This window comes from Siniperca chuatsi, linkage group LG12 (assembly GCF_020085105.1).
Source record: "Siniperca chuatsi isolate FFG_IHB_CAS linkage group LG12, ASM2008510v1, whole genome shotgun sequence".
NCBI lineage: Eukaryota > Metazoa > Chordata > Actinopteri > Centrarchiformes > Sinipercidae > Siniperca > Siniperca chuatsi.
In genome coordinates this window covers 28,012,567-28,034,887 of record NC_058053.1, presented here as the reverse complement: position 1 = coordinate 28,034,887, position 22,321 = coordinate 28,012,567, and the positions used below count along the sequence as shown (strand labels likewise).

At 45.2% G+C, this 22,321-nt stretch overlaps 1 protein-coding gene and 1 pseudogene across 1 annotated transcript; both read left to right on the top strand.

Moving 5' to 3' along the window:
- The window catches only part of LOC122885139, a 34,800-nt pseudogene extending 24,691 nt beyond the window's left edge, over window positions 1–10,109 (top strand).
- Window positions 10,110–13,339: 3,230 nt separating this feature from the next.
- Window positions 13,340–21,858, top strand: cnot11 (CCR4-NOT transcription complex, subunit 11). Its single transcript, XM_044215857.1, has 7 exons — window positions 13,340–14,434; window positions 15,832–15,996; window positions 16,136–16,288; window positions 18,645–18,847; window positions 19,108–19,310; window positions 20,183–20,279; window positions 21,371–21,858. The coding sequence occupies exons 1-7, from the start codon at window positions 14,116–14,118 to the stop codon at window positions 21,566–21,568; spliced, it is 1,338 nt and encodes a 445-aa protein (XP_044071792.1). The 5' UTR covers window positions 13,340–14,115; the 3' UTR covers window positions 21,569–21,858.
- The last annotated feature ends 463 nt before the right edge of the window (window positions 21,859–22,321 follow it).

Here is a 22,321-nt window from a genome sequence, read left to right as displayed (position 1 = left end):
TGGTGAAAGTTTCATTTAACTTTTTTTAAGAGTAAAAATGGACACAAGACAAAACGCTGTAAGAAACCCTGAAGGCAACGCTGACATCTGTTCTCTCAACTGTAATGTAGGCTTGTCTTAGATTATTTTCATCATCGATTAGTGATTAGTTTTTTTAATTTATGAAATGTCAACAAAAAAATAGTGAAAAACTATTTTCTCAGAGTCCAAGCTGACGCTTCAAATGTCTCGTTTTGTCTGAGCAACAGTCCAAAACCCAGAGAGGTTCAGTTTACAACGATATAAAACCGAGAAAAGCAGTAAATCCTCACACTGGAGAAACTGCAGCCACAGAATATTTGACATTTTGCTTAAAAAAGGACTGAAATGATGATCGATTAATCAGCCAATAGCTGCCGCTCTGGTTCCGATAGTCTGTTCAGTTTTAGCTCTGAAGCTAACGAAGCTCCTCCTCTCCAATCTTTGATCGGTCCTCGCTCTTTCTAATCAGAGCTCGGCGTGCCGAACAGTCCGGTAGCAGCTTCTTGTGTTTCTGATTAACATTAACGCTGTAAATAACTTGCTGCGTGCTCTCTGCAGGCCGCTGTCTGCACTCGGACAGACGGGTTGTTAGAGGAAGAAGCGCCGCTCTGTAATGCACAATCGTGAGTTTTTTCAGTCCAACACCAACAGAGTGGTGAGTCTTATCAAGTGAAACGATCAACAGATCGCATTAAACGTCTCTCACATCAGATCAATAATTTAAGCTGTGAACTTTAATCCGGCTGCCGCTCAGAGCTGTTTCTGCCTTCAGATGATCTTCGTTAGATTATTTATACATTTAGTTACATTCAAATGTCGAAGGCTAAACCTAAAAAGATCAGAAGGGATTCAGATTCTGCTCTGCTCACACCTCCCATAACCTCGTAAAGGTGTGATGACACGCTTTTATCTTTAGCAGCTGCGCAGGCAGAAGCGTCTCAGCGTCCTTTCGCTCTGAGACACGTTCACCCAGCTGCACTCACAGAACATGCAGCTGTTTGTTCACTGCTCACCTGCCATCCCTTGGTTCTCCGTCAGATACACGCTGCCTTCACACAGCAGCACTGCAGTAATACAGTTTGTGTGAAACGCGTCCTTTTATATTTGGTCGTTTTTATCACCTTGAGACCTGAGATGAAACCCCGTTGAATCAAACGTAAACCAGAGTTTTAACTTTTCATTTTTGTCAGCGTTTTAGTTCTGTTTTTTATCCAGTGTAGGAGTCGCACCAGCCAAAAACCTCACATGTTTTAGTTCTGCCTCATTGTTGGTCTTCATTAAATCTTTTAAATTTAAATACAGTTGTTACGAATACCAAACTAATTTACAGCAGCCTCACCTCGGCCCTCTCTGCTGCGTCAGGTCCTTTCGTGCCGCAGTTCTACAGTATGAACCGGCCTCAGCCTCGACAGCAGGCTCCGCAGGTGGGGGGGTCGCTGCCGTACCGCCGCCCCACCTCTGTGACCGGACAGCCAATCGCAACACAGAACCAGGTCAACGGTGGCCCCTATTACAACCAAAGCCCAGGTACGCACTGCCAAACAACACTAACCTGCACCACAGCAGTCTGAAGAAGCTTTAAACGCTTTTTAAAAAGCTGGAAAATGTTGGGATACAGCCAGAATTTACAGTGCACACAGAGACATTTTCATCCTAACTGAACTCTTATTCTGATTATTAGTGGAATAAAAAGCTCAACATGTTAATTAACTCTGATTTGTGTGTGTTGGCAGCCTCCCCCCCGCCCCCCTCCCTCCTCCAGTTCACTCCTCAGCTTCCTCTGATGGGTTTCGTTGCTCGAGTTCAGGAGTCCAGTAAGTCCAAAGTCCAGCTTTCGTTTTTGTTATTTTGGAGCTTTCTGCTTATACAGAGAGTTTATAAGATCACTTCATCGACAATTCACGGCCAGAAGATGGATTTAAAGGGACAGTCTCCTCTCACCTGTAGCTGTTTATCCAGCTGGATAGTTTCGGAGAGTTTTGGAGATATCGGCCGCAGAGACGTCTGCATTTTTTGAATATAACGGGACTACATGGCGCTCGGCTTGTGGAGCTCAAACGCCAAAAAATTACATTTGAAAAACTCAGCAGCAACATTTCTTTCCAGAAATCAGGACCCGGATACTCAAGATAATCCACAGATTTGCTGTGAGCAGCTTCATCGAACTATCGGTAGAAAGAAAATAGTTCCCACGTGAAACTGCTCACAACAAATCATTCAAAACATGCAGCCGTCTGCTTCATCAAAACACTCCAGCTGGATAAACGGCTCTGCAGGTGAGAGGAGACACCTGTGTTTGATTCTGGGGTGAACTGTTCCCTTTAATAGTAGTTTATATTTTAAATTCATGCTAAAATCACGTAAACACCTTCATGAAATCCTGCGGTCGGTCCGTTTTGCTTTCACACCACAAACGAACAGATCGTTTCGTTCGAGTTCGTTTGAACCGAACCGAACAGGTTAAAGGTGTGAAAGCACTCAACACACAACTCAGGCTGCAGGTTCTCCACAAGGGAGAAATATTTGGTCATTGTTGCACAAACTGCAGATGCAAACATGTCGGTGCTGCCACCTACAGGCTAAGAAAACATTAGCTGCTGCATTTTTAACACCTGCACCACCTGCAGGCAATAAATCAACAGCAGGTTTGTTGTCTTTGTTTTAGAGCTGCTGGGTTTTAGGTGTTTTTACTTATCAGTTGTAAAGAGAAACTCAAAACTGACCTCAGCAGCTGTACCTCTCGTTGCCTGCAGGTGGCACCATCACTTTGTACGCTCTGCTTTAGAAGAGCGTTATGCAGTGTATAACAGTTTGTGTGTGTGTTTCTATGTATAATTTACTTTCACATCTACCCCACCTCCAGTCTCAGACGCCCCTCCTCCCCCTCATCCAGCTGCCGAGAACCAGTCGGGGCCAGAGGAGCCCCTGCCCACTCCTCAGCCATTGGAGGATGGACATGAAGAGGAGGACTCAGCAGTGGTGGAGTACAATGACCCGTACGCTGAAGAAGACCCACCGTGGGCCCCCAGAACCTACCTGGAGAAAGGTACGCTACAGAAACAAATTCTAATCTGGTGTTAAAGCACCACACGTTTACTGCTTTTTATACTGGATCTCTACAGGCTGGAAGCTGATTGCTGCAAATATTTTTGTATTACATGTTGTTTTTGTTTGTTTACACAGTTTAACTTTAAGGTTAAGTTGAGATTTGAGTTCAGAAAGCGGAGAACAGACGGAGCTTCCTGTGTTTCCGTGATGTACGAAGCTCCGAGTTAACTTGGTGCTGAATGTACTTTTCATGTTTGTTTTCAAGTCTAGAGAAACAACGTTTTTACTATGGCTGTAACTTATTACATATTATGCTGAGTTCTGTACACTAGTGAAACTTTTAAACATTACCATAAGTTACACTAAAATAACACTAAAACCACAAAAACAAAGCTGCTGCAAATTCAATAAAGGCTAAGTCACACCAGCATTTAAAACCGAAATTTAGTCCAAAATGCAGGAAGCTATCGACGCTCATTAGCTGTGTGTCACCGTCCACTTGTACTGAACTTCCTCCTGGTTTGTTGACAGCAATGAGAGAGGAGTCAATGGTACAAACACACCCTGTGAACTTATTGTCCCCTTAGCGACCAAGCTAACAAGCTTGCTAACTAACAGTTAGCTGACAGTTAGCAAGCTCGCTAGCTCAGAGAGAGATTGTAACTGACTAGTGCTAGCGTGTTCCCGGCTGGCTAGCGTGTTAACGGTTCGCTTGCCAGCTACAGTAGTCCACCAAGTGGCCCTGTGAGTCGTCACTACGTCACCAAGACTCTTCACCCGCATGTTTTGCTAAGACACGCGGATTAATTTAGCTGTACTGCTTTGACCGGGACTTAATATTTGGCTAAGTAAAAGACTAAACATGTGGACTGTCAGAGCGTCCGGTAGCTGAGTGGTTAAGAGAAACACCACCTCTACTATCACTATCAAATAAAGGCAAAATATCTAAAACGTGTCGTGGATTGTTAGTAATAATAATATTTTGGTGTGTTTGTCGCCCTCCAGTGGTGGCCATCTACGACTACACGGCCGACAAGGAGGACGAGTTGTCGTTCCAGGAAGGAGCGATCATCTACGTCGTCAAGAAGAACGAGGACGGGTGGTATGAAGGAGTGATGAACGCGACCACCGGCCTCTTCCCTGGAAACTACGTGGAGTCCATCATGCACTACGCCGACTGAGGGGAAAAGAAGAGCGTTTTTATTTTCTTGTCTGTTCAGTCGCTCCTCTTTGTCTCTGGACGTGTTGTCTCGCTGTTCGGGTGCAGTTCAGTCTCTCGGATCTGAACCAGAAGGGAAAAGATGACTCGGCTCCATTTTTGTTTTTCGGTTCCTTTTTTAGATTCACACTAACCAATCACAAGCAAATCAGCGCATGTGAACAGAAAGCATTCACTAATATTTTATTGTGATTATAGTTTATCGGACAGAGATTCTGTCACCCTGACTCCTGTGAGTGAGTGTGAGCATCAGTTCGGACTCTGAGCTACATCCGTCACTTTCTACCCATAAGGCCTTGCGTTTAGAGGTTCTTTGCTGGTTCATATTATGTTTTCAAATAAGTTGAGTGTTACTAAGTTCTCTTGTTGGAGGACTGAGAGGCATTTCAGGCGTCTTAATGTTGTTTATTTGGTTTGACCGGAGGTGGAGTTAATACCTCCGGATGTGTGCGGCGTGAAGGTGTCCAGAGAGGACACGAGTAAAGGTGCGTTTTTAAATTTAGTTTTCTTGTGATCACAAGAAAGTTATTTCAAGATCCCGACATAACAAGTTTGTTTTCTTGAAAGCAAAGTTTTTATTTATTTTTTTTTAATCCTTACAATTTGCACACAAAAAAAAAAATCACACTCCCTCTTCTCCGAGTCCTAACTCCGTCAAATCTGAACACACAGACATGAAACATATACTGTTAGACTCAGCGTGACTTACACTTATCGGAGTAAATCCATCCAAAATGTCCATCGTGGTTAAATGCCCCTAAATCTGCTCAGAAATCATAGTAAAAAGCCGCTCCTTCTGCCTGCAGAACCTGCCTGAGAATCCTGCTGTTTCTAAGTTTCCTTCAGTCTCACAGTGATCCAGAGACAGCTGTCTGTCCGTCCACGGGTCCACTGCAGACAGGAGCTGCTGACTGCTGGTTCGGCTGCTTTAATGGGACAGTCTGACTGCATGTGAACAAATATAGACTAAAAACAATATCTCAAATAGAAGTAAGACAAAGAATATCAATAGGAGTCACTGTCGTTGCACTATCAGAATGTTTTCTTGTTAAGAATAATGTCACATCAACATGGTTCTGATATTCCTGGAACACCGACACGCTCCTCCATCCAGTCCCATATCCATATACACATATTCACTGTGTATTGGAAACCTGTGGACGTAAAATCAAACAATTTAAAAATGCATCAAACAGTTTTTTCACAAAACTGTCCTAGAACATGTGTAGTACAACTCTAGTGCAAATTGATGAAAGCCATGGTTGCGGTGGAGGTGACGAGGACAGACCAGGAGAGATACAGGATCAAAGCCAGCGGACCCTCGAAACCTCCACCACTGCCTCTGCAAAGAAGAGAGCTGCCCCCTCTGCGATACCACCAATGCTAGCCTCCAACTTATCCCGTCAGGCTGCAAGACAGACAGTATGGCAGAATGACCAGGTCCTGAGGAAGCTGGTATTGGAAACCTGCAGGCAGGTCACGAACAACAACCAACCCGCCTCATCCGGTTCATCGGGCGCCAGAGACACCAGCTCACGAGGCTTATCAAGACTCCCCTCTCCAGCCAAGGACTGGAACGTGAGGGTTCGGCCTCGGTGCACAGCTGCAGAGATCCCCACCACATCAGTCCGGCCAGACATAGTGCTGCCAAGACCGCTCTTGCCATCGAGTTCACCGTCCCCCTGGAGGAGGGAGCTGAGTGCAGGCTGGACCGCCGTCGTCCCCCCAGTGGAAGTCGGCCGTCGGGGCTTCATCAGGACATCGACACCACGGCTGCTTCGGGACGTAGGTGTCGCTGGGGCGGCGCGCTGTAGAGCAACCAAAGACCTCGTCCAGGAAGCGGAGAAGGGTCCATCTAAGAAGGGGGGGGCGCCCTCGCCACTGCTCCACCACCGGGAGGTGCACCGGGGTTTAAGGAGCGAAACGCCAACGAGCGGTGGCCCCCGGCCGGCGACCCTGCAGCTGAGCCCACGGCGCCGCTGGAGGTGCAGCAGGTAGTAAGAGCCACCTGTGCAGTCCAGTTCTGAAAGAACCACAATAAAAGCCTGTAAATAGAGAGACGGCCACTGTTCAAAGGACTACGAGACATTTAAAGTGAGACCGGTTTGTCTGACTTTATCTTGATGGACGAAGCTGTGAAAACAGGCTTCTCGGGATTAAGGTGAAATTATTTTTGTCACCAAACTTCAGCACTTTTTGAATCAAAGATAAGCATCAAAACACCTGTCATATTAAAGGTTCCCAAACTTCAGCTTCACTTTTTCTGATCACGGAAAAGTAACTTCACGCTCGCAGAAAAAACTAATCTTGTTATGTTCAGGTCATCAATCATTTTGTGATCAAAAGAAAACAAAGCATTGAAACTAGTTGCTTGTACACTGCAGCGCGTCTCCTCTGGGCTTCCGTAGTTCCTCGCCTCGCCTCGCCTCGCCTCGCCCCCCCCAACAGAGCGCGTTCACGGTCTTTCCCCTGAAGCGAAGACGTGAGATTATTTTAAGTAGTATGAAGAAACTGTCATATGACATATTTTGGGTCTGATCCCAGAGCAAGAAGACACAAAGAAAGGAAGCTATGCAAAAGCTACTTTTGCACTAAATTGCCGTGAGCTTTTACAAACCAACAGTATTGATTATTTTTAAACTTTAGCAATATGGCTAAGTTTTGTACCAGAAACTAAGCTGTGTAAACACGGCCAGCCCTCCGCCGGTTCCTTATTTCTGCACAGAAGAGAGTTCAGGGTCTGTATTTATCAAACGCCTTACAGCAGGAAATCACTCCTAGCTGCCCAAAACGTCTCAGAGTGACAGCATTTTATTTTTTAATACAACAGACCCTCTTCCTTCTCTTCATCTCTCTTTATCTCATCATCGTTCTCCTCAAACTCACCGGCTTTCGTCTTAATGATGTAAAAAAAAAAAAAAAACTACTAGACGCTGGTTTGTGTGTGTTTGTGTTTCGGATTGGTTTGTCGCACCGTAGCAGGACTTCATTTGTTGAGTTTGGGATATAAAAGCCACTGTGGCACTGCAGCCACTACAGCACCAGGTTAGTGTTCAAACCAGTTTCTGAGAGGCGTCAGTGCATAAGTAGGATTTTTTATTTATTTATTATTTCTTACCCGACTCTCCCGACTCCTCGTCCCTTTGACCTTTGCCTTAATACCCTCAACCTTCTTACTTCCTCGAGAGCCTTATCTGCTTCTTATCCGCCACTAAAGTGAAGGAAAAGATATTAAGAATTACAGATGAAACGAAGGAAGGAGTAAGAACGACACTAAAGCTTTACACTAATCAAACTGCAATAGAAGAAAGATCTACAATAACGGTCAAACTCAGTGAATGAAGTGGAAGCCATCCTGCTGTGACGGGCAGCTTCCAGCCATAAATCTTCGTCGTCGGCTTCCTCGACGTCACACATCCTCCCCTGCTGTGAAGTCTGTAACGTGAGCCTCGGTGTGTTGCTACTGGCTGAAGAGTAGCTGTTGGTTTAGAGGCGATGAGGAAAGAAACCAAATGACCTTAAACACGTCTGATGAGTGCAGAGGAAGACGTTGTGGTTGACAGTTCAGGTTTTTTCCCTCTTATTGCTGTAGCTTTGACCATGAGACTATTCAGTACATCTTTACACCGTCTACAAGGCGTCATTACACGAGCCAATAAAGTATTAACTCTAACCTAACGATCTAAACCGCTAGTTTGGAAGAGGAATCAAAGATAAGCATCAAAACACCTGTCATATTAAAGGTTCCCTGTGGAGTTTTTGACCACTAGTAGCGCTACGGAGCGCCGTTTTCACTCCCGGGCGACGCATTCATTCTCCTGCCAGCGGTTTCACGTTATTCCACTGAAGGCGGAGAAGAAGAAGATGCTAACTAACACGGATGTCGCCTAAACAATGCAGATTTAACATTTTGAGGCAAACGTTTTGTGAGAAACACTGAATGTAAACAGAACTTTTGTTTGTTTACAAGAAAACTCCACCGGGCCCCTTTAAGTCTCGCCGTTAGCAGCGTGATGGTCGGTCCGTCGGCCCGGACTGAAGCAGCAGCAGCTGCTGGATGAAACGTGCTCCATCGTTCACGCTCCCCTCAGGATGAACTGTAATAACTCTGCTGATCCTCTGACTTTCCATCTAGCGCCACCATCAGGTCGACATGTTAACGCGTCCGACACTTTGGTTTCTGACCTGAACACCTGCAGAGCTGCTGACGCTCCCATCAGCCTCAGCTGCGTTTACTGCTCCACACTGATTCCACAGACACTGATATTAATTTACGTATCACTAAACAAAAGTTAGCGTTATTGTTTACATGTGTTCATTTTGATCTGTATTGGTGGGACCAGATCGGGTTCAGGTCTTCCTTTAGACGTCCAGTGAAGTATCGATCAGTTCATATCAAACTACACCAGTGAACTGAAGTGTGATCTGAGCCTCTTCATTCGTGGTGGTTTTGCTGCCCCGGCGTGTCCTGTAGTCCCGTAGTGACGTGGATCTGACCGAACCGCCTGGTGGACATGTTGGACCTGTTTACAGTGTGTTTGCCTGCATGCCTGATTATATAACTGACGTTTGTATTCACAATGTTTTCATATTCTTTTTGTTTGTATTTTAGTTTTTTTAGTTTCACCGGCTTGCTTTACTCGGTTTGATCAGCTGGAGGTTGCGGTGTTTTGGTTGTAAGAGCCCTTTAAAAGACGTCCTGTGTGTCTGGACTCCAGACGGACTCTCGGATGGAGGTGGATGTTCTTGTGCCATATATCCAGGTGTTGTGTTGTGGATGCAGGTGTGTGTGTGAGAGTGCGTACAGTGTGTGTGTGTGTGTGTGTGTGTGACAGTGTTTCCTTGTTGTACAGTGTTATTTAAGAGCCATTTTACCACAAAAACCAGAGCGTGCCAAATTAATTCTGCCGTGAGAAACGTGGAGAGAGCAGTTTCCTGTATTTTCAGCCACGTTAGCATGAAATGTGGTTCAGACATTCACGGATTCCTAATAACTAAATGTGTTTAGTGCTAATTAGCTAATGTTAGCATGCTAACAGTTAACATTTGTCATGTGGATTGAATAAATATGTCGATTTAAGAGTTATTTCTGTACAGCCTGTAGAGCTTCGCAGATCTCGTCCCAACGTTTTTCCGACGTCCTCGTCCTTTCTCCAGCTCCGATTGGCTCGGTTGTTTTTCCAGCAGCGATTCGTGAGGTCTGGATCGAACTTGCGACGCTCTGGTTTCAGGTTGTTTCTGGTCTGCTGGCTCCTAAACGTTTTGGCGTGCTCTGGTTTTAGTTTAGCCTGCAGCGTCCCTTTTAAACGGCGCGGACTGGGTAATGAGATGATCTGTGAAATGGCACTTCACCAGGAACCTGCTTCGTCTTTCTCCCCGCAGACTCCAAACCTCCGACCTCATCGTGTTTCTGAAAACCAGCTCCAAGTTGGAAATGTGCAGAAATCCATTAAAGTAACAAATCTAATGTCAAATCTCCTGTTTCCGATCAGCACAGAGCTGCGTACAAACCGTTCAGGTTTCTACGTCTCATTTTAGCACGACTCACCTTTTGAATAAAGCCTTTTATTCCACCTTTTTATCGTTGCTGAAGTGAATCCAACACGTGAAAGTTAATAATGATAATAATAATAATTCTTGTACACACTTTAACCCGAGAGCTCGTGCGATTGAACCCTTCGGCCGGCTGCAAACCTCCCCGTCAGGCTGCACTGTCCTCCTGGAGAAGCTTTCTGCTTTCCAAAGTGAACCACGACTAAAAGCACATCGCTCTTTTGTAAGAAAGAAAAAGTGAAATTACCAAGTAAACGTTTTAACAGCCTGTCTGTGTGACCGTCTCTTATTTCATCGAACCCACAGAAGCCTCAGAGGAAGTGGAGTTGTTGAGTGTCGAGGTTTTTGTAAAATTTTAAATTTTACTTATACAGCCCGATATCACAAATCACAATCTGTCCTTAGACCTGGATCCAGATCAGGAGAAACTCCCTAAAAAAACCTTTTTAACAGGGGAAAACGTGAGGAAGAGCAGCAGAGGAGGGACACACAGTTTGGACAATCAGGCTGAGAAAGTTACAGTTTAACACATGAAGACTTTCCCAGAGTTAAAGGAGTCCTGTGGAGTCTTCTTGTAAACAGACGATTCTTCATCCTGCATCGTTTACATCCATGCTCACCAGCTCGCAGCCTTCTTCTTCTTCTTCTTCTGCTGCTTCTTCTGCTTCTTCTTCTGCTTCTTCTTCTGCTTCTGTTTCTTCTTCTGCTTCTTCTTCTTCTTCTGCTTCTTCTGTTTCTTCTTCTGCTGCTTCTTCTGCTTCTTCTTCTGCTTCTGTTTCTTCTTCTTCTTCTGTTTCTTCTTCTTCTTCTGTTTCTTCTTCTGCTTCTTCTTCTTCTTCTTCTGCTTCTTCTTCTGCTTCTTCTTCTTCTTCTGTTTCTTCTGTTTCTTCTTCTGCTGCTTCTTCTGCTTCTTCTTCTGCTTCTGTTTCTTCTTCTTCTTCTGTTTCTTCTTCTTCTTCTGTTTCTTCTTCTGCTTCTTCTTCTTCTTCTTCTGCTTCTTCTTCTGCTTCTGTTTCTTCTTCTTCTTCTGTTTCTTCTTCTGCTTCTTCTTCTTCTTCTTCTGCTTCTTCTTCTGCTTCTTCTTCTTCTTCTGCTTCTTCTTCTTCTTCTGTTTCTGCTTCTTCTTCTTCTTCTTCTTCTGCTTCTTCTTCTGCTTCTTCTGCTTCTGCTTCTGTTTCTTCTTCTTCTTCTTCTTCTGTTTCTTCTTCTGCTTCTTCTTCTTCTTCTGCTTCTTCTTCTTCTTCTGTTTCTGCTTCTTCTTCTTCTTCTTCTGCTTCTGCTTCTTCTTCTGCTTCTGATTCTTCTGCTTCTGTTTCTTCTTCTGCTTCTTCTTCTTCTTCTGTTTCTTCTTCTGCTTCTGCTTCTTCTGCTGCTTCTGTTTCTTCTTCTTCTGTTTCTTCTTCTGCTTCTTCTTCTGCTGCTTCTTCTTCTGATTCTTCTGCTTCTTCTTCTGTTTCTTCCTCCTCCTCCTCCTCCTCCTCCTCCTCCTCCGCACACCTCGGCTTGTTCCCGCCGCCTGCGGATCAGGGGAATAAAGTGAGACCACTGGCAGGACGAGGACCTTCAACGGCCAGTAGACAGAAACACGTGATGAGAAACCAGAGTCGGAGACAAACGCAGACCCGACAGAGGGAAATAAAGAGGAAGCAGCCACAGTATTTGCCTTCAGCTGACAGTAAATGTCCTAAAGCAAGTTATTTAACACGGAGCGTGGGAGTCCCAGACAGCTGCTGAAGCGTCTACTGTGGAAACAAACACGGCACGCAGGTGTGGACGAGGGGTTTCATGGTTTAGCCACACCGCAGCAGCGTGGCCGGTTTACAAAATGTCAGGAAAAGTAGTGAAAGCCCAAGGAGACGTCTTCAGATGTCTTGTTTTGGCGCCCAGCAGTCCAAAACTGTTTAATTCACAGTGATGTAAAACAGCTGTGGTTGTTTCCTCTGTCTCACAAGCCTGGAAAAGAAGACAAGATGGATTATTTAGTTAGTATTATTATTAATATTCTGATTTCTTCTGTACAATTATAGTGAATGTTTTCGTCAGTGATTTATGAGTTTAGTTTTAGACACTGTGAAAGTCTGAAGATTTGATGGTGAAAGGTTTTTTTTTTTTTTAAGTTGTCTTATTATATGAATTCATGGGAGAAGCCGGACACACGGCACAAAAATCAAAACTGCAATCCGTTCATTCGCATAACGAGAGCCAGAAGAGCTGGTGTCAGCGTCAGCACAACATCTGTGTGGGAAGGCATGTGATGCCGGCGTGAAGACCAATGAAAGGTGTCATTTTAAGGTGATTATTGTCAAATATTTCAGAAATAATTGTGGAGGAAATCTGAGCGAGGGCCTAAAATCTGAAAACAGCTTTCCCAACATGTAATAAAACATCCGGCTGTGCGGTTATAGGATCATATTTATACAGGGAAACATATTTACCCAAAGTTAATTAATTAATATTACGTTCATGTGGAAATATGTACAAACACGCAGACACACAGTGAGTCTGCTGTAATATTCATTTATTACTGATATTTACAATATGAGTGTTTTCTGACTGATAAAGTGTGGAAGCTTCTTTAAAATTATATGTAGGTTGTATGCAATTATTCAGTTAATCTGCTGATTATTTGGGCCACAAAATGTCAGAAAATAGTTAAAAAAAAATAAAAATTACATTTTTATCACATTTTTCCAAGTTCATGTTGACAAATTACTTGTTTTGTCTGAAAACTCCACATTGGAGGAGCTGGAAGTCGTTAGTTTTGTGCGTTTTTGCATGAAAATGACGATCGATTATCCAAATTGTTGCAGGTTTCTTGACGACTAATCGATTCAGGTTTCAGCTCTCGACATCTGTGTGGAGGCAGACGCTCTTACATTTATTTTGCCATCGTCCTTATGCAGGCGTTTTATGGAAATACAAGATCAATAACTGATCAAACAGACTTACCTATAGAAAATACTCATTCTCATTGGTTTTTACAATATCGATTAAAGAACATTTTAATTTAATGATTATTGGCAAAATGCCATATCCAAATATTATATGTTTAGCAACATTTTGAATTAAAACTGTGACCGTTAACATGAAATCGATACGCTGGTGTATTGATCCGGATTATTAGAACTTCTTCATCCGTGCTGGCAACTGCAAGACTGAGGCTGGGACACTGTGCTCTGAATAAAACATTAAAAATGGAGGGGAAACATCAGACGGGTATGTGTGAGGAGTGGCAGGAAGAGGAATCGGTGGAACATGTAACTCTACATTGTAGGAAACATCAGAGGGATGATGGGTGCAGAAACTCACTTTAAAAACAATATTAAGTATGAATGATAGAGCTCAGGTGAGAGAACTGTTGGGTTTTTTAAGGGGTACTGGGCTTTATTATAGGATCTAAAGGTAGGGGTTGTTTTTTGGGGTTGTTTGTTTGTTTGTTTTGTTTTGTTTTTTTGTTTCTTTCCTTCCCCCCTCGGTCCCTGGGAAATTGTAGATTATGTTTTACTGACTGATCCACACTCCAGAACAGAAGGTGGCGGTAATGCTCCATTAAGCTGGTTGCCAACCGCCGTTAAAAAAGAAGAAGAAGAAGCGCTGGCAACTGGGGGGAGATCGCAAGGGCTTATGGGTAAACACACAAGCTAGTTAGCCGGTTCAGTAGCCGTTATTTTCTGCTCAGTTTTATCTTTAAAAGTAGGGGATTCTGATTCATCAATACTGACACAAAAAAACGTTTCGCCGCCAGACATTACCGGAAAGTGTTAACGTGAGGGTTTTTTTTAAAGGCAAGAATCCGGTTTAGGAGGGAAGTAAGACCTCGCAGCACGAAACTACGGGACCCACAATGCACTGCGCCAGAGGTTCAAATCAGGATTTAAACGGCTAAAGCAGCAGCAGCTCCGTGCTAGCAGCCCTCCGGCAGACCGGGGTATTTAGCTCGGTTCCTGCTTGCTGGTTTTTGTAAGACTGTTATGTTGTCGCCGAGTCGGCCGGTGTGGATTCTGTCGGGCGGACTCTTCGGTTTGTGCCATGACTTCGCCGGTTTTTGTCAGTTGGCGCTGCTAGGCTAAGCTAACTCGTTGCTAACTGAGCTCCGGGACTCGGAGCTCGTGCGATGACTTTCAGACCGTAGCTGTTTTTGTTTTTTTGTTGTTGTTACGCCTCCTACGAAAGGTGAATTAACTTCGCGCAGGTGTATCGCAGAGATGATACACTTGCTGCATTAACCGAAGAGACAGTTGTGTTAATAGAGCGGAACACTACCGAGGTGAGCCATGACGCTCGCTCCGAAGGAACTGTCCAACCTGCTGAGCATCATATCCGAGGAGGCTTGCACCAACACCTTCGAGAGCCTCTCCACCCACTTCCACCATTACTTCGGGAAGGCGGAGCACTTCAGGGTGGGCTCGGTGCTGGTCATGCTCCTCCAGCAGCCGGACCTGCTGCCCAGCTCCCCGCAGCGGCTCACCGCCCTCTACCTGCTGTGGGAGATGTACCGCACCGAGCCGCTGGCCGCAAACCCGTTCGCCGCCGTGTTCGCCCACCTGCTGAACCCCGCACCTGCCGGGGAGGAGCAGGAGAAGGTGCTCTCCGGTAGGTGTGTGTGTGTGTGTGCAAAACACTTTATTATGCAAAACTTTAGTGATGCCCAAGACAGGTTTCCTTCCGGGGGAAAACAGTTTTAACGTACTGCGTCATAATAATCAGTCTGACGCTAATGTTAAAGTGTGTGATGCTTAGAGTCCGGCCTGAGTTAAATGCAGTCTGATACAACAGGTTTAATGTTAACACCTGCTTCAACACCTCTCTGTGTGGACTTTAAGTCCTAAAGTTAAGTCCATGTTGTGGGAAGGCATGTGATGCCGACGTGAAGACCAATGAAAGGTGTCATTTTAAGGTGATTATTGTCAAATATTTCAGAAATAATTGTGGAGGAAATCTGAGCGAGGGCCTAAAATCTGAAAACAGCTTTCCCAACATGTAATAAAACATCCGGCTGTGCGGTTATAGGATCATATTTATACAGGGAAACATATTCACCCAAAGTTAGTTAATTAATATTACGTTCATGTGGAAATATGTACAAACACGCAGACACACAGTGAGTCTGCTGTAATATTCATTTATTACTGATATTTACAATATGAGTGTTTTCTGACTGATAAAGTGTGGAAGCTTCTTTGAAATTATATGTAGGTTGGATGCAATTATTCAGTTAATCTGCTGATTATTTGGGCCACAAAATGTCAGAAAATATATATATTTATTTTAAATCACATTTTTCCAAGTTCATGTCGACAAATTACTTGTTTTGTCTGAAAACTCCACATTGGAGGAGCTGGAAGTCGTTAGTTTTGTGCATTTTTGCATGAAAATGACGATCGATTATCCAAATTGTTGCAGGTTTCTTGACGACTAATCGATTCAGGTTTCAGCTCTCGACATCTGTGTGGAGGCAGACGCTCTTACGTTTATTTTGCCATCGTCCTTATGCAGACGTTTTGTGGAAATACGACGAGATTTAATGATTATTGGCAAAATACCATGTACAAATATTATATGTGTAGCTACATTTTGAGTTTCTAACTTTAATAAGTGAGGATTTGCACTTTTTGTCAGCCGAAACTCATTGTATGTCGACTTTCTTTGCGACAGAACGTTTGAAGAGGCGTCCGCTTTGGAGACTTGTGACCAAACGGTTAATAGATCAATAGCGAGAGTAGTCATCTGACCAACAGGTAAGTCTGCAGGTGTGCCACACGCTCGGCAGGACCAGCGGTCTGCAGGGTCGACGAACCGGCGGGAGCGAAGACCTGCAGACCGCCGGCTCTGGCTGCTAGAAGAGTGTCGGCCATTAATCAGCTGATGTGGTTGCGGGTGGATGAGCGCTTCACCCGCTTGGTGCCCGTTAAGACACCGTGTTAGCACCGTGACTTGATTCAGCGTTTGCCCACCCATAAGTCTGTTTTTGTGTCACGTGACCTCTCCAGGCTTCCTGCCTCCCATCACCCAGCCCGAGAAGTTCTTCCTGTCCCAGCTGATGTTGGCGCCGCCCAGGGATCTGTTCAAGAAGACGCCCAGACAGGTGTCCTGCATGGACGTGGGCAACATGCCGCAGTCCATAGACATCAGCGGGCTGCAGCTGGCCCTAGCAGGTGAGTGTCCGCCGAAGACGCCGCTGCTTCAAACGTGTAGCTGAGAATATGAGGAACGGGAAGAACGTCTTCAGTTTGGATAATGGACATTATTTAAGCTCCGTACTGACTTGCCGGTGTTTGTGTGTGTGTTGTGCAGAGCGTCAGTCGGAGCTGCCCACTCAGAGTAAGGCCAGCTTCCCCAGCATCCTCAACGACCCGGATCCAGACTCATCGAACTCGGGATTCGACAGCTCGGTGGCCAATCAGATCATAGAGTCTCTGGTCACGGGGCCCCGCCCTCCGCTGGAGAGTAAGTGTTTTTGATGCTGCTGCTGTTTTTGAATGTGAAGGCGGGGGCTTCGCGTAGGAAACAGAACAAAGTTAGAGGGCGTCGAACTTTCCCAGGGGGCCGAGACGCGTTTGAGGAACCGGGGGCTGAATTTAGTTCCTCCGATAGTCCCGGGTGGCAAAAAGCTCGCTACTCCAGGGAGCTTCCTGACGGTCCAGCTCCGCAGCTGTAACGTGTCAGCGCTTCGGACGCACGATAAGGAAGTTCTGGCTGTGACTCGTGTCGACGTTAGAGAGAGAGGTCGGCTTCAGGACGAGTTAGAGAGAGAGAGAGAACGAGGGGGGGGTTACGTTCTGAATAACCACCAAACACTCGGCGCCGGAGGGTTGTCCGTCCCGTTGCCGTGAACGAGATAACAATGAAGTCATGACCCTTTTTTTGCCCAAAAGGTCAAAGGTCAACTTCACAGTGACACCATAATGTACTTTTTTGGCCGTTATTCAGCACCATAACTCAGGAACAGAGGCTGTGACGTGTTCCACAGCTGGTCGGACGCTGACCAGGTGACACGTTTGACCCAAAGGTCAAAGGTCACTGCGAGCTCTGAACAGGTTTTTAGCTGTAATTTAAGAACGAACTGGGCGATTCCAGATTTCACACACATGTTGACCGGGACGACACAGAGAGTAATCAATAACTAACACAGCGCGGGCTTTCCTCCGTCTCGTCCGTTCTGCCTCGATTTATTATTATTATTGTTATTATTGTTAGAGCCCAAAGATGGCGCCTGTTCATTCCAATGAGAGTTTTTTTTTGTTTTTGTTTTTCCTTTAATATTTATTTCAAAATCAAACAGGCTTATGAAACATTCAATACTTCGAGTAGAGCAGCTCGAACATTTGAACAGAAATGAAACCAAGAACAAAGAAAGCCGTAATTACAGAGTCTCAGGGTTCAAAGAAACAGCTGCCAGATTATCACACGGCCAGATTCAGATTTACAGACACTCAAAGACTCTTTTAAAGATGACGCATCGTGAATAAAAACATTAAATAAAGGTTCAGTGCTGCCAAATTTAATTAAATTAAATTATCATTGTAATCGAAAGTTGTTTCGAGCCCAAATACAGAAACTATCCCAGAATATCTCTGAATGAACACGAGAGAAAGAGAAGCTCGTCTGTTTCAGAGTTCGCTGAACAAAAGGAACAAACGCTGTCCTCAGGATTAAATGTTGGATGTAAAGATTCTCTGCGGGATAAACATTATTTAACAGTTTGAAACGAAGCTCTTTAGCTTTGTGGGACAGGAAGTGTTAAACAGTTACAGCTGAACAGTTTTATATTCTGAAACCCTCCGTAATATTTCGTCTTAAAGGAAAACATTCGTTGGACGAAACGGATCTGAAGAACTCGTCGTTACAGTTTTTGTCTAAAAAGGAAAAGTTTTGAACAGTTGAGGGAAGCAGTCGGGGAGCAGAGTGTTCGTCCAGAAACCTTTAACAGAACCAATAATCACACTGATGACTCGTGGAAACTGTTGATTAGAACAAATAATATTATATTTGTGAATGAAGTCTGGATAGTGAAGTAAATGTCGTCCAGTAAATGTAAAAGCAGCCTGTTCAGCCCGGTGTTTGGAAAGAGTCAGAGTTCACCTGTATACACCTGTTATTCCATACAGGTGCATCATGGGGCGAAACATTATGATTATAGATTAATTTCCAGTACTGGAGAACTTGTCCGTGAAACTTAGACAAATTAATGGGTAATTTGGATAATTCAAAGTCACGTTTAATAAGAAATTCAACACCACCAACACTAGAGAATATGTTAGCGAGGAGATTGAACCAGAAACCGTCTGGATTTAGTTATAAAGTTTTGTGACCGCCGTAATTTTAAAACGCCGTTCATCGGGTCGAAATCAGTGGCGTTCAGGCCGCCTTCTTCTAAAGATTTAACAATATCATTTTTCCTTATATAATGATGCTTATTTTTCCAGAGAAAATGGAAGTTATTTTGATTTTGTTTGATCACTTTCTGATTTACGTTTAGGGAATCTGCTGGATCAATAAGTCTCGAGAGGCCCTCCGTGTTCGAGCGTAGCGATCTTCCAAAAACAGACGGGTCTCTCTGCAGCCGCATGTTCAGAATTGCTTTACTCTTCTTTAAAACACCATCAAAATTATACTTCTCTCTCTCTATTTCACTTTTCGTGACAATGATACCTACCCACCCGGCGCTAATGTTGCCATGGTTACCAACATGGCCAGAAAAAACCTGCCATCTGCGACCAAAATAAATCTGAGGTGCACCGGGAGCCGGCCGCTGGTCATCTTACGGCGCCCTAACGACCCGTCCACGTCTCTGCGTCCTCAGGTCACTTCCGGCCCGAGTTCATCCGGCCGCCGCCGCCTCTGCACGTGTGCGAGGACGAGCTGGCGTGGCTGAACCCCACCGAGCCGGATCACGGCATCCAGTGGGATCGCTCCATGTGTGTGAAGAACAGCACCGGCGTGGAGATCAAACGCATCATGTCCAAGGCCTTCAAGAGCCCGCTGTCGGCCCAGCAGCAGTCACAGGTGAGTTCCTGTCGCCGTTTTTACTGCGGCAGAGCCGTTAGTACACTAACGGTGAACAAGCAAAGCCAGCAACGTGTCAGTGCTGACTTCCTGTCTGTGGCGCTCAGCTGCGAGCCCATTGGTTCCTGCTGATTCCTGTTAGCAGAGACGTTCGTGCTGGTTTTGTTCGTCCTCTTCAGGGCGGTTCAGTGGGAGTAAGGAGGCCACGGGGCTGATGGGAAGTGTAGTGTCATCCTGTAACTAACTGTGTCTCCCTCCAGCTGCTGGCTGAGCTGGAGAAGGACCCGAAGATGGTCTATCACATCGGTCTGTCCCCGGCGAAGCTCCCCGACCTGGTGGAGAACAACCCGCTGGTGGCCATCGAGATGCTGCTGAAGCTGATGCAGAGCAGCCAGATCACCGAGTATTTCTCCGTGCTGGTTAACATGGACATGTCGCTGCACTCCATGGAGGTGGTCAACAGGTGATCCTTTACTGCAGCAAAAGTACTAATACCTCACTGCAGTTAAAGTATGAAGTATAATCAGCTAAATGTAGTTAAAGTGTTCAGTGAGAGTCGTCCCTGTGCAGTAAAACGCTTCCTGTCAGAGTTTATTATATCTGATGTTTCTGGATTCATATTCCTGCTGCATTCATGTGTGTGTTGCATTTTACTGCTGCAGACGTTTCAGGTTGAGCTCATTTTAACTGCTTTATATCCTGTTGGGCAGTTTAACCTGCAGCAATGCATCATGGTCTATAAGATCATCACGTGTTTGCAGCGATGAAACCACGTATCTCTGAAAAGTCTTCCTGAGCTCAGAGAAACAGCCTGTTTTCAGCTCTGTGACGATGCGTTTCCCAGCTGATCCGAGGGGGGGTTAAAGAGTTTATTCAGCTTCAGGAGGAGGAGGAGTTTCCTCAGCACGTGAAGGAAACTCTTCATCCTTCAGCTCGTCACAAACACCTGGAGATACGAGGTTTCCACCGGACAGGAAGGGGATGAAACACTGTGATCTGTAAAGTAACTGAAGCCGTCGGACAGACGCAGTGAAGTAAAAGGTTTTTGTGTGTTGGTCAAACTAAAGAAAGAAGTTTAGGCTTTGAAACGTTTGACGACATTTTATTATATTATTATTTGTGACATTTATCAATAGATTAATTGATGACGAAGTAGCTGAGATCATTTGGCAAGACGACCGTTGTAATTTCCATGTCGGCCGTGTGATGAGCGACAGGTCAACGAGTCTGTGTTGTGATTAATAACAAAGGTCTTGTTCAGGCAGGACTCTCCTCCTTTCAGTGTTTCAGTGTCGACGGCTTCGTTTCTTAAATCTGCTCTCGTTGCTTCCTCAGGCTGACCACAGCTGTGGATTTGCCTCCGGAGTTCATCCACCTCTACATCTCCAACTGCATCTCCACCTGCGAGCAAATCAAAGACAAATACATGCAGGTGCAGTACAACACTTTATTATTATTATTATTATTAGAGTCAGCTTGGGCGACCATCTTCCTGCTGCGTTCATTCTCCCGGCACATATTCCCGCTCGTTTGTTGTACGTCATGCATCAGAACGATTTCACACGAGATCGACTTCCTGACGAACCTAAAGATTAAAACAGAAGCGCTCGGTCGAACACGTTCGTTCGGAGAACTCGCCGCAGCCACCAGTTCTCTCCTGCTTTGGATTTCCTCTTCGGCACGAACACAGCGTGCGAGCGGTCCGGACCTGTCGCAGTCCGTCTGCTGCTATCCAAACTGTTTTCCTCTGATCCGGTGTATATTTCATCACTGTGAAGCCATTTTGAGTTCCTTACATAACTGAATTATTATTATATCATTCTAAATGTATTCATAAAGCCTAACGATGCTGTTGTGTAACACTAATATCAATATGAGCATCTCGAGCTGCAGGTTGATTTGTCTGTATATTATAATGATGATGATGTCAGCTGGGCGTGTGATCTGCCGGATGCCTCGGCGAGCTGATGTGTCGGCAGAGACGGTGCTGTGGAGGCCGGGCGGATGTGCCGCAGCTGCTCCGACCCCCCGAGGCGGCCGGCGGGGTATTTTAGCGTGTTGCAGAGAACGCGGACCACAGCAGCAACCAGCTGCACGGCTTTAAGCTGAGAAGCTGAAGCTAATTAAGTGAAAATAACCAACAGCTTTATTTGGACAAGAACGATTCGTTTTTGGTTTTTTTTTTACACTTTTACTGTCCGACAACAAAAGATCAATCTGATTAACGCGGTAACTCATAAAGTTCTTCTTTTTACCATCATCAACACGACGCGTCGCCATTATATGGTGTTAGTAGTTAATTATGCTAATTCTCATGAAGGCGTTCATCGTGTTTACGCAGCTCAGTTACGTGAGGTTAGGAGCAAACTTGTTCAAGAAAGTTGAGGCTCAACGTTTAGTTTGACCAAAGAGGAGACGCACCTGGTTAAGTCCACCTAGCTAAACCCGGTGCAGTCGCTCGCTCGTGTTAACTGCTGGTTTGTGGAAATGAGTTGTTTCTAATTTTTGGTCTTTTCCTTCCAGAATCGTCTGGTGCGTCTGGTCTGCGTCTTCCTCCAGTCGCTGATCCGAAACAAGATCATTAACGTGCAGGACCTCTTCATCGAGGTTCAGGCCTTCTGCATCGAGTTCAGCCGCATCCGCGAAGCCGCCGGTCTGTTCCGCCTCCTCAAGACCCTGGACACGGGAGAAAACCCCATCGAGGCCAAACCTGCCAAATAATGCTCCACAGGAAGACGCTGCTAAAATAATGGCACCTTTAATAAAAGCCTTGGACGAGGTTTGGTTCAGCAGAAGCGTCCTGCGTGTCTCCGGAGCAGAAACGAGAATTAATATTGTAAATACGTAGTGACGTTTTCTTCAGACTTTACATCCTCTTCGAGCTTTGTCACCATGTTCCCCCCTCTCTCTTTTCCAAAAGTAAAAAACAGGACTAACAGTTCAGCATCATTTTTTTTTACCGCCGCTCTTTCCTTGCTATTCTTCTCTAATTAAACAGATTGTCTAACTGAGTCTTTCAGGTTGTGCTTTCATTAATGTTTCATCAGATCAGCGTCGTCCACATCCTGTAGGTGTGAAGAAACTAATCAGTGCTCCTGTACTCGTCACCAACGCAGCTCGACTTTCAAAGACCCCGACAGTCGAGGTGAGTTACTCAGGAAGGCAAAGCAGCGTGTTTCCCCAAAATATCAGAATGACACCATCATGTCTGTACGGTAACTATGAAGCTACAGCCTGTTAGCTTAGCATAAAGATAACACGATGCAGCTCACTGACGAACAGCTGCTGGTCGGTGTCACCTTTGGACTGAGCCGGGCTAGCTGTTTCCAGTCTTTATGCTAAGCTAAGCTAACCGGCTGCTGGATGTAGCCTGATGTTTACCGTACGGACATGAGTGGCATCTAACTCAACGTTTCCGTCTGTTTCACCGCTGCGGGACATGGTCAGAAATGTGCTCTGTTGCACCTGTAACCA

What these genes read in the sequence shown, in the direction of transcription:
- cnot11 (XM_044215857.1), top strand. Translation starts at nt 14,116, where the DNA reads ATGACGCTCGCTCCGAAGGAACTGTCCAACCTGCTGAGCATCATATCC. An exon ending in CGGCCCAGCAGCAGTCACAG is followed by an intron (nt 18,848 to 19,107) that starts GTGAGTTCCTGT and finishes GTCTCCCTCCAG; the next exon opens with CTGCTGGCTGAGCTGGAGAA. An exon ending in TCCATGGAGGTGGTCAACAG is followed by an intron (nt 19,311 to 20,182) that starts GTGATCCTTTAC and finishes TTGCTTCCTCAG; the next exon opens with GCTGACCACAGCTGTGGATT.